The sequence below is a fragment of the Nannobrachium achirus genome (genome assembly GCF_963921795.1).
Source record: "Nannobrachium achirus genome assembly, chromosome: 4".
Lineage (NCBI taxonomy): Eukaryota > Metazoa > Chordata > Actinopteri > Myctophiformes > Myctophidae > Nannobrachium > Nannobrachium achirus.
This window is the reverse complement of record NC_137813.1, coordinates 455001-467500: the sequence shown is the minus strand read 5'-3', so window position 1 is coordinate 467500 and position 12500 is coordinate 455001. Positions and strand designations below refer to the sequence as shown.

The following is a 12500-nucleotide window of genomic DNA, read 5'->3' as shown; positions in this document are numbered from 1 at the left end:
GTAGATCAGCTATGTTCATGGTTCTAGGGTCTAACAGTGATCTTGTAGATCAGCTATGTTCACAGCTCTAGGGTCTAACAGTGATCTTGTAGATCAGCTATGTTCACAGCTCTAGGGTCTAACAGTGATCTTGTAGATCAGCTATGTTCACAGCTCTAAGGTCTAACAGGGATCTTGTAGATCAGCTATGTTCACAGCTCTAGGGTCTAACAGGGATCTTGTAGATCAGCTGTTCACAGCTCTAGGGTCTAACAGTGATCTTATAGATCAGCTATGTTCACAGCTCTAAGGTCTAACAGGGATCTTGTAGATCAGCTATGTTCACAGCTCTAGGGTCTAACAGTGATCTTGTAGATCAGCTATGTTCATGGTTCTAGGGTCTAACAGGGATCTTATAGATCAGCTATGTTCACAGCTCCAGGGTCTAACAGGGATCTTGTAGATCAGCTATGTTCATGGTTCTAGGGTCTAACAGGGATCTTATAGATCAGCTATGTTCACAGCTCCAGGGTCTAACAGGGATCTTGTAGATCAGCTATGTTCACAGCTCTAGGGTCTAACAGTGATCTTGTAGATCAGCTATGTTCACAGCTCTAGGGTCTAACAGTGATCTTGTAGATCAGCTATGTTCACAGCTCTAAGGTCTAACAGGGATCTTGTAGATCAGCTATGTTCACAGCTCTAAGGTCTAACAGGGATCTTGTAGATCAGCTATGTTCACAGCTCTAGTGTCTAACAGTGATCTTGTAGATCAGCTATGTTCATGGTTCTAGGGTCTAACAGGGATCTTATAGATCAGCTATGTTCACAGCTCCAGGGTCTAACAGGGATCTTATAGATCAGCTATGTTCACAGCTCCAGGGTCTAACAGGGATCTTATAGATCAGCTATGTTCACAGCTCTAGGGTCTAACAGTGATCTTATAGATCAGCTATGTTCATGGTATAGGGTCTAACAGTGATCAGCATGTTTGTATGTTCTTGCCAGTCAGACTGACATGTCAACATTAAGTTTGATTATGATGACACCATATCAAATATTTATATTTCCAAATGATTGTGAGTGTCCATAGGCTGTACTTAACACCTTAGTAATATCATCTTTCTGGATGACCCACCAATAACCCACCTATAATTAGATCATTAGACCCACCTATCATTAGATCATTAGACCCACCCATCTCTCCCAGTCAGTTGTCAGGTTGAATGAATGTAGAATGATGTGCAGGATGTTATTTGTAGATAGATTTCCAAAGGGAAATGAAACTAGAGGAAAACGTCTGCACTTTATCACTGTGCAGATCAGTCTGCTGGAATATCATTCAACAAGTGTTAAATACAATTTACAACGTAGGCATTTAGCAGACGCTCTTAATGCACATCCATTTACAATAAGCAAGGAAAAGAACTGACCAAGAACAGAGCCAAAGGTCAACTTTAGATAGTGATCAACAGTGGTTCAAATGTCTGACTCATCAACAACAACACTGATGACTGAAGACCTTATCTATGAGTTTAATCTGCAAGACAATGTTAATCTATGTATAGTGGAGGTCCCTGCTTCATCTGTCTCTCTAAGGGGTCCCTACTTCATCTGTCTCTCTAAGGGGTCCCTGCTTCATCTCTCTCTCTCTCTCTCTCTCTCTCTCTCTCTCTCTCTCTCTCTCTCTCTCTCTCTCTCTCTCTCTCTCTCTAAGGGGTCCCTGCTTCATCTCTCTCTCTAAGGGGTCCCTGCTTCATCTGTCTCTCTAAGGGGTCCCTGCTTCATCTGTCTCTCTAAGGGGTCCCTGCTTCATCTCTCTCTCTCTCTCTCTCTCTCTCTCTCTCTAAGGGGTCCCTGCTTCATCTCTCTCTCTCTCTCTCTCTCTCTCTCTCTCTCTCTCTCTCTCTCTCTCTCTCTCTCTCTCTCTAAGGGGTCCCTGCTTCATCTCTCTCTCTAAGGGGTCCCTGCTTCATCTGTCTCTAAGGGGTCCCTGCTTCATCTGTCTCTCTAAGGGGTCCCTGCTTCATCTGTCTCTCTAAGGGGTCCCTGCTTCATCTCTCTCTCTCTAAGGGGTCCCTGCCTCTCTCTAAGGGGTCCCTGCTTCATCTCTCTCTCTCTAAGGGGTCCCTGCTTCATCTGTCTCTCTAAGGGGTCCCTGCTTCATCTCTCTCTCTAAAGGGTCCCTGCTTCATCTCTCTCAGCTAAGGGGTCCCTGGTCTGATAAAGCTTGTATACTGTAGGATAATTATTATTCTAATAAACCACATGAATTTCAACACTTGAGTTCTTAAAACATTAGCTGTACACGCACGCACAGTCGCACGCATGCACAGTTGCACGCACACACACACACACACACACACACACACACACACACACACACACACACACACACACACACACACACACACACACACACACACACACACACACACACACAGCTAACACGCTAGTAAAATGTAAACGTGTTTACAACAAACAAACAAAGCCCTCATCAGACAAAGCAGCAGCCAATCAGCATCAGCCTCATGATGACATCACAGCATGATGTAAAAGTTAAAGTAAAACATGTTTTTATTCACCTGATCTTCCTGCTAGCCTAGCATGATGCTAATGCTGCTTCTGCTGCTGCACCGTGTGTGTGTGTGTTTGTGTGTGTGTGTGTGTGAGTGTGTGAGAGAGAGAGAGAGAGAGAGAGAGAGAGAGAGAGAGAGAGAGAGAGAGAGAGAGAGAGAGAGAGAGAGAGAGCGAGAGCAGGGGGAGGGGTTTGCTCGCTCACCTGAGTTAACCCTTACCTGTCCTAATGCCAGGTATGGCAGAGACAGAGAGAAGTGCACACGCACGCACGCACACACACACACACACACACACACACACACACACACACACACACACACACACACACACACACACACACAAGACACACACACACACACACACACACACACACACACACACACACACACACACACACACACACACACAAAGGGGATGGTACAACAGGGGTGTCCAAAGTGAGGCCTGGGGGCCAAATGCGGCCTGATGACATACTTTATACGGTCTGCAGCTTCACTCCTAAACCGTATTCTAAACGACCTGCCAAACCAGGATTCCTTGTTCCCTGGTGTCTTATTCTGAAACGGTCAAAGAAAAGCATTTTATTTACCTTGCACATCAGGTTACATTTGGTTTCATTTTGTAAAACTCATTTTGAGTTATTAGTGTTTTGTTCAGAACACACCTGATAAAAGGGCATCGATATTAAATATTGATGATGATAGTTAAATAAAATATTGTAATTGCGATGCATATTTCGGTGACTTTGTTATGGTCTGACCAAAAGTATATTTTGTCAGGAGATGTAGTCGCCCTTGTGTGTTTTAATATTCTAATATGGAGAACAGTTTGGACTCGGGTTAGGGTTAGGGTTAGGGTTAGGGTTAGGGTTTAACCCTGTCATAGAAGGACACACAATATTATTGGAGTCAAGACCAAGTCAGCGGGAGGCGAGTCTCAGTCAAGACCGAGACCAGATTAAAACATAAATCTAGTAATTCATAAATGAAAAGCAGCAGACAGCACTTTGATGATGTTAATGTGAATGGGCTCCTCATAATATGGGTAGGCCTACAATACAATTATTGTATTTCACTGCTTTTTCACGACTCGTGACTGGAGTGGACTCGGAAGAGTCCTGTCTCAAGATGAGTCATTGACTCCAGATGAGTCCTGACTCCAGAAGAGTCCTGACTCCAGATGAGTCATTGACTCCAGTTCTACAACACGTCATCAATCAACAGCAGTGACTTAGTAATCTAAGGGTAAAAGTAACAGAGTCTCCATCATATGTGGCTGCTGATTATAGCAAACACAGCACAATACATTGCCAGCCTTTTTTGCCTCCTTGTTGGGACATCCCAAGTTGAAACCCTCTAACAACCAGTCTGTAGGTCCAGGGGTGGGCAACTTTGATGATGGAGAGGGCCACTATATTTTCACACTCACTCCAGAGGGCCACATTTCACATATACATTCAAAAATAGCAAAAATAGCAGATCTACAAGCTCAAAACGCGTCGCAGTGCAACGCGTTTTGAGCTTGTAGATCTGCTATTTTTCCTGTTTTTGAAATGGAATCCTGAGTTTTATGCATTTTTTTAATTGGTATCCTGAAAAGTAAAATTTGTATTTAATTTCAAATGTATTTATATGTTCTTAATTCTTATATTAACTTTGTTAACAAACACATTGGACATAAAAAGACAACCCAATTACTTGTCATTAAGCTACTAATATAGACTGTAAAGCGGGTTATGTTCGCATGTTTGGAATCGTAATCGTAAAATCAATAATATATCAGTATTCCTATATTAACCTGCTGGCCGCATTAAGTGAAGTTGGGGGCCGCATGTGGCTCCCGGGCCACCAGTTGCCCATCTATGTCCTAGACTGCCAGATATGAACACAAATAGTCTTTTTAAGCCCCGAGATGCCATTTATCATTCTGTCTTACGCTTCATCACAGGTGACCCTTAATAAAACCACTGTACTTTATAGTCTACAGTTAATAATACTCTTACATTTATGAACCCACCACTGTACTTTATAGTCTACAGTTAGTAATACTCTTACATTTATGAACCCACCACTGTACTTTATAGTCTACAGTTAGTAATACTCTTACATTTATGAACCCACCACTGTACTTTATAAACCAAACCAAACCCCTCCGTTCACAACACCTTCTCAGAATGACCTTCACTAATAGAAGCCTAAACTGACCGAGGAAAAACAGACCAAACTACAACACACTTTAAACTCTAATCCATGATTTCAATAGAAAAACCTGCTTTCAAACCTCATTGTTTTAGATTGTCATGGTTTTAATTAAGCTGTCTGTGTTATTATTTTCTTACTGTTCTTTGCTTGGTTTTATACAGCATAACTTGTTGTATCTTGCTGTTTTTATTGGTACTATTGTTGTTGATTGATTGTATTGTAATCTCGGCATCATTGAAACTGAGCGTTTGCCCTCAATGTATCACCAAGAAAATAAATAAATACAAATAGTCTGCTCCTACAACCCAGCTCTGAGATGGTATGTAATAGTCCTATAACCCAGCTCTGAGATGGTATTTAATAGTCCTATAACCCAGCTCTGAGTTGGTATTTAATAGTCCTATAACCCAGCTCTGAGATGGTATTTAATAGTTCTATAACCCAGCTCTGAGATGGTATGTAATAGTTGGTCATAAAGGCTTCCTCTAGGCTATAAGGTCAAAGGTGGTGCCATCTCTAATACAAACACTTCATCGACCACAACAACATATGATGGGATTAGCTGTAGAAGATGTAAATATGTCAGTCACACACACACACACACACACACACACACACACACACACACACACACACACACACACACACACACACACACACACACACACACACACACAAACACACAAACACACACACACATTTTCTCTCTACAAGCTCACAGCGAGCTTGGGGGTGTGGGGGGGAGGGGAGGGTCTAACCACTTCACAGTAAGTGACACCCACCATCTGGAGGTTCTCAGTTTACAATGTCTTTATCCACACTTACAGTAAACAACATCAACACAGAACGAGAGAGACAGCGTAGCGTCTCAGTAAACTATAGGATCATAGAATGCAGAGAGACAGCGTAGCGTCTCAGTAAACTATAGGATCATAGAACGCAGAGAGACAGCGTAGGGTCTCAGTAAACTATAGGATCATAGAACGCAGAGAGACAGTGTAGCGTCTCAGTAAACTATAGGATCATAGAATGCAGAGAGACAGTGTAGCGTCTCAGTAAACTATAGGATCATAGAACGCAGAGAGACAGCGTAGCGTCTCAGTAAACTATAGGATCATAGAACGCAGAGAGACAGCGTAGCGTCTCAGTAAACTATAGGATCATAGAACACAGAGAGACAGCGTAGCGTCTCAGTAAACTATAGGATCGTAGAACGCAGAGAGACAGCGTAGCGTCTCAGTAAACTATAGGATCATAGAACACAGAGAGACAGCGTAGCGTCTCAGTAAACTATAGGATCATAGAACGCAGAGAGAGAGCGTAGCGTCTCAGTAAACTATAGGATCATAGAACGCAGAGACGGTGTGTCTGTGTGTCTGTCTACCTGCCTACCTATCTAAAAGAAAACACTACAATAACAATGCAACAAAAAACATAAAATGCAACATCCAATATTCTACTGCCTACCAAAATAATTTCAAAACTACCATACCTAATCTAAGCCAACGCACAACCTCGATACCTCCTATAAAGTCTAATATATCTAAACAATAGTACATCTAATCAACATGTTTATAAAACCAATAGAATGTTTTTTATGATTATAAAGTCTGATATGTAACCAATAGGATATCAAAAGATTATTGTTGACATTATTGAAGTATAAAGTATTTAAGTATAAAGTATTCAATATCATTCATTAGGGGCGGCATAGCTCAGGGGTAAAGAGAAACCGTTATTAGAGCAGGAAGGGTTCCCGAAGGCTTCCCAGTTCGAATCCGGGCTCCCCCCTGAGTTAATGTCGAAGGGTCCTTGGGCAAGACTCTGAACCCCTAATTGCTCCCGGTGAGCAGGTTGGTGCCTTGCATGGTTTCCTCCGCCACCAGTGTATGACTGTGTGTGTGAATGGGTGAATGTAATGCACACTCTCTGTAAAGCGCTTTGGATAAAAGCGCTATATAAATGCACCATTTACCATTTACCATTCACAGCTGAACTGTAGTGTCAGAATCTGGCCACCAGGGGTCTCTCTACAGCCACATATAAAAGTTCTAAATGACTTCCTGACTTTCTTCAGTCACAAGTTATGAAGCGTTTACATTTAAACTGATCTACAAGTACTCACACTTTAACCTATAGAGTTTACATTTAAACTGATCTACAAGTACTCACACTTTAACCTATAGAGTTTACATTTAAACTGATACACTTTAATCTATAGGCTATAAATATCTATAATATATAGATAGGTATCAGATCATATAGTATGAATGTATGATAATCATGATAATAGAATGCTACAATGTTCTGTAACCAAATTAATGTTATTGTATAAACCTCAAACTATGTGTGTGAGTGCGTGCATGCGTTTGCGTGTGTGTGTGCGTGCACGTGTATATGTGTGTGCGTGTTCCTTTAAGAGGAAACAGTGGTATCTGTGTGACTTCCTGCTTCCTGTGGAGCCTCACAGCACTTCCTGTCTGGCTGGCCCTGAACCCAGCTCACTTCCTCTTTATGACATCACACACACACACACACACACACACACACACACACACACACACACACACACACACACACACACACACACACACACACACACTAGTTAGCTGTTACGTAGGGGCGGCATGGCTCAGGGGTAGAGAAACCGTTATTAGAGCACGAAGGGTTCCCAGTTGGATCCCGGGCTCCCCCAGAGTTAGTGTGGAAGAGTCCTTGAGCAAGACTCTGAACCCCTAACTGCTCCTGTTGAGCAGGTTGGTGTTAATTATCAAGACTCTGAACCCCTAACTGCTCCTGATGAGCAGGTTGGTGTTAATTATCAAGACTCTGAACCCCTAACTGCTCCTGATGAGCAGGTTGGTGTTAATTATCAAGACTCTGAACCCCTAACTGCTCCTGTTGAGCAGGTTGGTGTTAATTATCAAGAATCTGAACCCCTAACTGCTCCTGATGAGCAGGTTGGTGTTAATTATCAAGACTCTGAACCCCTAACTGCTCCTGATGAGCAGGTTGGTGTTAATTATCAAGACTCTGAACCCCTAACTGCTCCTGATGAGCAGGTTGGTGTTAATTATCAAGACTCTGAACCCCTAACTGCTCCTGATGAGCAGGTTGGTGTTAATTATCAAGACTCTGAACCCCTAACTGCTCCTGATGAGCAGGTTGGTGCCAAGCATGGTTTCCTCTGACATCGATGTGTGAATGTGTGTGTGAATGGGTCTATGTAAAGCGCCTTGGATAAAAGCGCTATATAAATGCACCATTTACCATTCAGGTAGGCAACGTCGTTGCTAGGCCTACAGTATAGATCTATATATAGATCTATATATAGATCTATAGATCTATATATAGATCTATCTAAGAGAAAACTATTTTAGCGCCACCATGAGGCAGATTCTTGCAAAACACATTTTTGGACACTGCTCCTACAAATGTTGCCCTAAAATCACACAAATCGGTACACACTTGCTCTACACTCATGTCATCAACATGGATCTGTCCCATATAGCGCCACCATCAGGCCGACTTTTTCAAACACATTTTTGGACACTGCTTCTACACATTCTGCCCTAAAATCACGCTGCGACCTGACGGTCGCTTATCTCCCGATTAGGGAGTCTTACTGGTGTTCTAACAGAGAGAGAGAGAGAGAGAGAGAGAGCGAGAGAGAGAGAGAGAGAGAGAGAGAGAGAGAGAGAGAGAGAGAGGTAAACACAGACCTGGGTCTCAGGATCAGGATCTGGTTTCTCCACCGGAACCGGAACTGGATCTGGATTGGTGGTTGCCACGGTAACGCTGTGCTCCTGAGGTCTCCTCTGATTGGTCAGAGCCTCAACGTCGATGTTGAGGTCCTGGATGGACTCATAGATGTGACCCTAGAGTAATAGATTACATTATTACATTATGACCCTAGAGTAATAGATTACATTATTACATTATGACCCTAGAGTAATAGATTACATTATTACATTATGTTGAGGTCCTGGATGGACTCATAGATGTGACCCTAGAGTAATAGATTACATTATTACATTATGACCCTAGAGTAATAGATTACATTATTACATTATGACCCTAGAGTAATAGATTACATTATTACATTATGTTGAGGTCCTGGATGGACTCATAGATGTGACCCTAGAGTAATAGATTACATTATTACATTATGACCCTAGAGTAATAGATTACATTATTACATTATGACCCTAGAGTAATAGATTACATTACATTATGACCCTAGAGTAATAGATTACATTATTACATTATGACCCTAGAGTAATAGATTACATTACATTATTACATTATGTTGAGGTCCTCACTATCACTACATCATGTTTGCATGAAGTTCTAAAAGTAAACGTCTGGTGAGCTTCAGGCAGCGCTACCAGAGGCTCCTTCTGAACCTCTGGAATTACAAAGTATTGTTCTGAACATCTGGAATTACAAAGTATTGTTCTGAACATCTGGAATTACAGAGTATTGTTCTGAACCTCTGGAATTACAAAGTATTGTTCTGAACCTCTGGAATTACAAAGTATTGTTCTGAACATCTGGAATTACAAAGTATTGTTCTGAACCTCTGGAATTACAAAGTATTGTTCTGGTCCAGGAAGAAGAAGAAGAAGAAGAAGAAGAAGAAGAAGAAATGACATCAGAGTAGATGACGTTACCGTCTTATCTTGGACCAGGTCGTCCAGGTCATCCAGGTCGTCCAGAGCTTGTTCTTCAGGCTGCTTCTCCTCCTGTGGCGACCAGGAGCTTTCAGGAGCTCCAGTGGGCATGGAGGAGTCTCTGACTGGCACCGCTGGCACCACGGGCATGACTGGTACTGCTGGCACCACGGGCATGACTGGTACCACCGGCACCACGGGCATGACTGGTACCACCGGCACCACGGGCATGACTGGTACCGCTGGCACTGCTGGTACTACTGGTACTGAAACTGGTACTGAAACTGGTGCCACTGGCACAGTTGGTGCAGATGGCATCACTGGAAGGGCAGCTGGTACTGGTGGTACAGATGGTCCACTTGGCAGTGCTGATACAACAGCTGGTACAACAGCTGGTACAACAGCTGGTACAACAGCTGGTACAGAGACTGGTACAGAGGGCATCACCGGTGCAACAGGAGTCTCTACGGCTATGGGGTGGGTGTGGTTTCGTACGGGCACCGTGGGAGGAGTCACCGGGGAGAGGCTGGCTCTACTGGATTCAGTGTCGGCCACCATGTTTGTAGTCCTTCCCACCACCGCTGCTGCTGTAGTCCCGTTGTCAGCGGCAACAGTGGCCGGATAGTCTCCGCCCCCTCCCCCTACCATCGCCAACGGCAACAGATCTTGTAGTTCCAGCGGAACGCCGAACGTTGACATGCGGTTCTCCGTGCGTCGCCGAGCGTCAGAGCGAACCCTGATGGTCACCTCATCACCTGGCTTGGTTCTGAAGGTCATCTCATCACCTGGCTTAGTTCTGATGGTCATCTCATCACCTGGCTTAGTTCTGATGGTCACCTCATCACCTGGCTTGTTTCTGGACACCTTCTTACTGGAAGCAACGTCCTCCCTGATGAAGAGAATCATAATAATAAGTACGGCTCCTCCATACCTCCAAAGCCTGATCAACCCCTACAACCCGTTCACTCAGATCAGCCAACACAGGGATGCTGTCAGAACCCTCGCTAAAATCCCCAGGACAAAATCCACTCATCCCAGACTCTTCTCTAAACCCATAGCACTTCTGTAACACTCACCTTCCCTCAATGACCACACATGAAAGACAGATAGCATTGTTAGGTTTTTATAAGGTTTTTTACTGATTATGGGCTTGTTCTGCCTACAGTAGTACCTAAGTTATTTTTCTAGATTGATATTGCTGTGCATTTGATGTTGATGTTGATGTATTGCTAATTGTAAGTCGCTCTGGATAAGAGTGTCTGCTAAATGCCTGAATAGTAAATTGTAATAACCAGCAAGACGCCTAAGGGCAAAAGGCGACCTCGCGCAGGTTGAAATCATTTGAAGTGTGATTGGCGTTGTGGTTGGTGATTAAGTTGGACCAAAATGTGGACAAAATATATTCCCAAATATGGATATGACTGACGTCTGACATCATAGATGTCTTACGTCATAGACCACATGAGACTCACACAATGTGTCCATATATGGGCATTCCAAGCTATGGGCTTAATATTGATGACATCAGGGATCTCCATGTATGGGCATACAAGGGATTCTGTTTCCCTTACAGGGCATCATCTGGGAGCGTCCATAAAGCCAAAAATTGGTTAAATATGGGTCAACAATGTGATGTCACAACAATGTGATGTCACAACAGGTCAGCTATAGATATTGAGGCGTTGCGGACGCACAGGATGTTCCAGTTTTCATAGTTAGCTGTGACCTATGGTCAGTGTGGGGTTAAAGGCTAAAGGTTACCTCAGTGTGGGGTTAAAGGCTAAAGGTTACCTCAGTGTGGGGGCGGGTAGCAGCAGAGGAGCAGGTTCCGTAGAGGTCGTAGGGATCACCACAGGGGTCACAGGGGTCAGGGGGGTCCCGGGGGGGTCACAGGGGTCCCCAGGCAGCTCTCTGACGTACTTGGCAGGGATGTAAAAGGGGCGGGCCTTCAGGGGGTCGGAGGTCACGTGCCACCAGTGGTCGTTGGTCTTGGCCAATAGGACGTAGCGTTCGTTGGGTTTGATTGACACCATGGCTCCGTCCCGCCCCTCGTACTCATAGGGGAATTCTACCAGGACCAGTCCCACGCCTGGGGAGGACACACATATAAACATATCAGGACCAGTCCCACGCCTGAGGAGGACAGTCCCACCACGCCTGGTGAGGACACACATACAATATATACACATCAGGACCAGTCCCACGCCTGGGGAGGACACACATATAATATATACACTTTAGGACCAATCCCACGCCTGGGGAGGACACACATATAATAATATATACACTTCAGGACCAGTCCCACGCCTGGGGAGGACAGTCCCACGCCTGGGGAGGACACATATATTACACATCAGGACCAGTCCCACGCCTGGGGAGGACACGCATATTATATACATATCAGGACCAGTCCCACGCCTGGAGAGGACACATATATAATATATACATATTATCAGGACCAGTCCCACGCCTGGGGAGGACACACATAATATATATACATCAGGACCAGTCCCACGCCTGGAGAGGACACATATATAATATATACACATCAGGACCAGTCCCACGCCTGGGGAGGACATAAATATAAACACATCAGGACCAGTCCCACGCCTGGGGAGGACACATATATAATATATACATATCAGGACCAGTCCCACGCCTGGCGAGGACATAAATATAAACACATCAGGACCAGTCCCATGCCTGGGGAGGACATAAAAATAAACACATCAGGACCAGTCCCATGCCTGGGGAGGACACATATATAATATATACATATCAGGACCAGTCCCACGCCTGGGGAGGACACACATATAATATATACATATCAGGACCAGTCCCACGCCTGGGGAGGACATAAATATAAACACATCAGGACCAGTCCCACGCCTGGCCCTGCATAAAGAATAAAATCAAACTAGAAGCTCAGGTCACCAGGTCAGGTAGGTTATTATGACCTCCTGGTGGCGCTATAACAGGCCAATGTGAAAAGAGCGGCATTTATTTCTTGACCTAGTGGGAACGTGTGAGCAAAGTTTTATGGGAAGCGCAAGCTGCGTTTATTATT

The 12500-nt window shown here is 44.1% G+C and overlaps 1 protein-coding gene across 1 annotated transcript in view; it reads right to left on the bottom strand.

The window, feature by feature from the left end:
- arhgap27l (Rho GTPase activating protein 27, like) overlaps nt 1-12500 on the bottom strand; it is a 77439-nt gene that overhangs the window by 47082 nt on the left and 17857 nt on the right. Inside the window, exons 3-5 of the mRNA XM_080724825.1 lie at nt 11225-11522; nt 9434-10322; nt 8483-8638 (exon numbers count right to left, since the gene is read on the bottom strand). Coding sequence (XP_080580951.1) covers nt 8483-8638; nt 9434-10322; nt 11225-11522 — 1343 coding nt within the window. The remainder of the gene's footprint in view (nt 1-8482; nt 8639-9433; nt 10323-11224; nt 11523-12500) is intronic.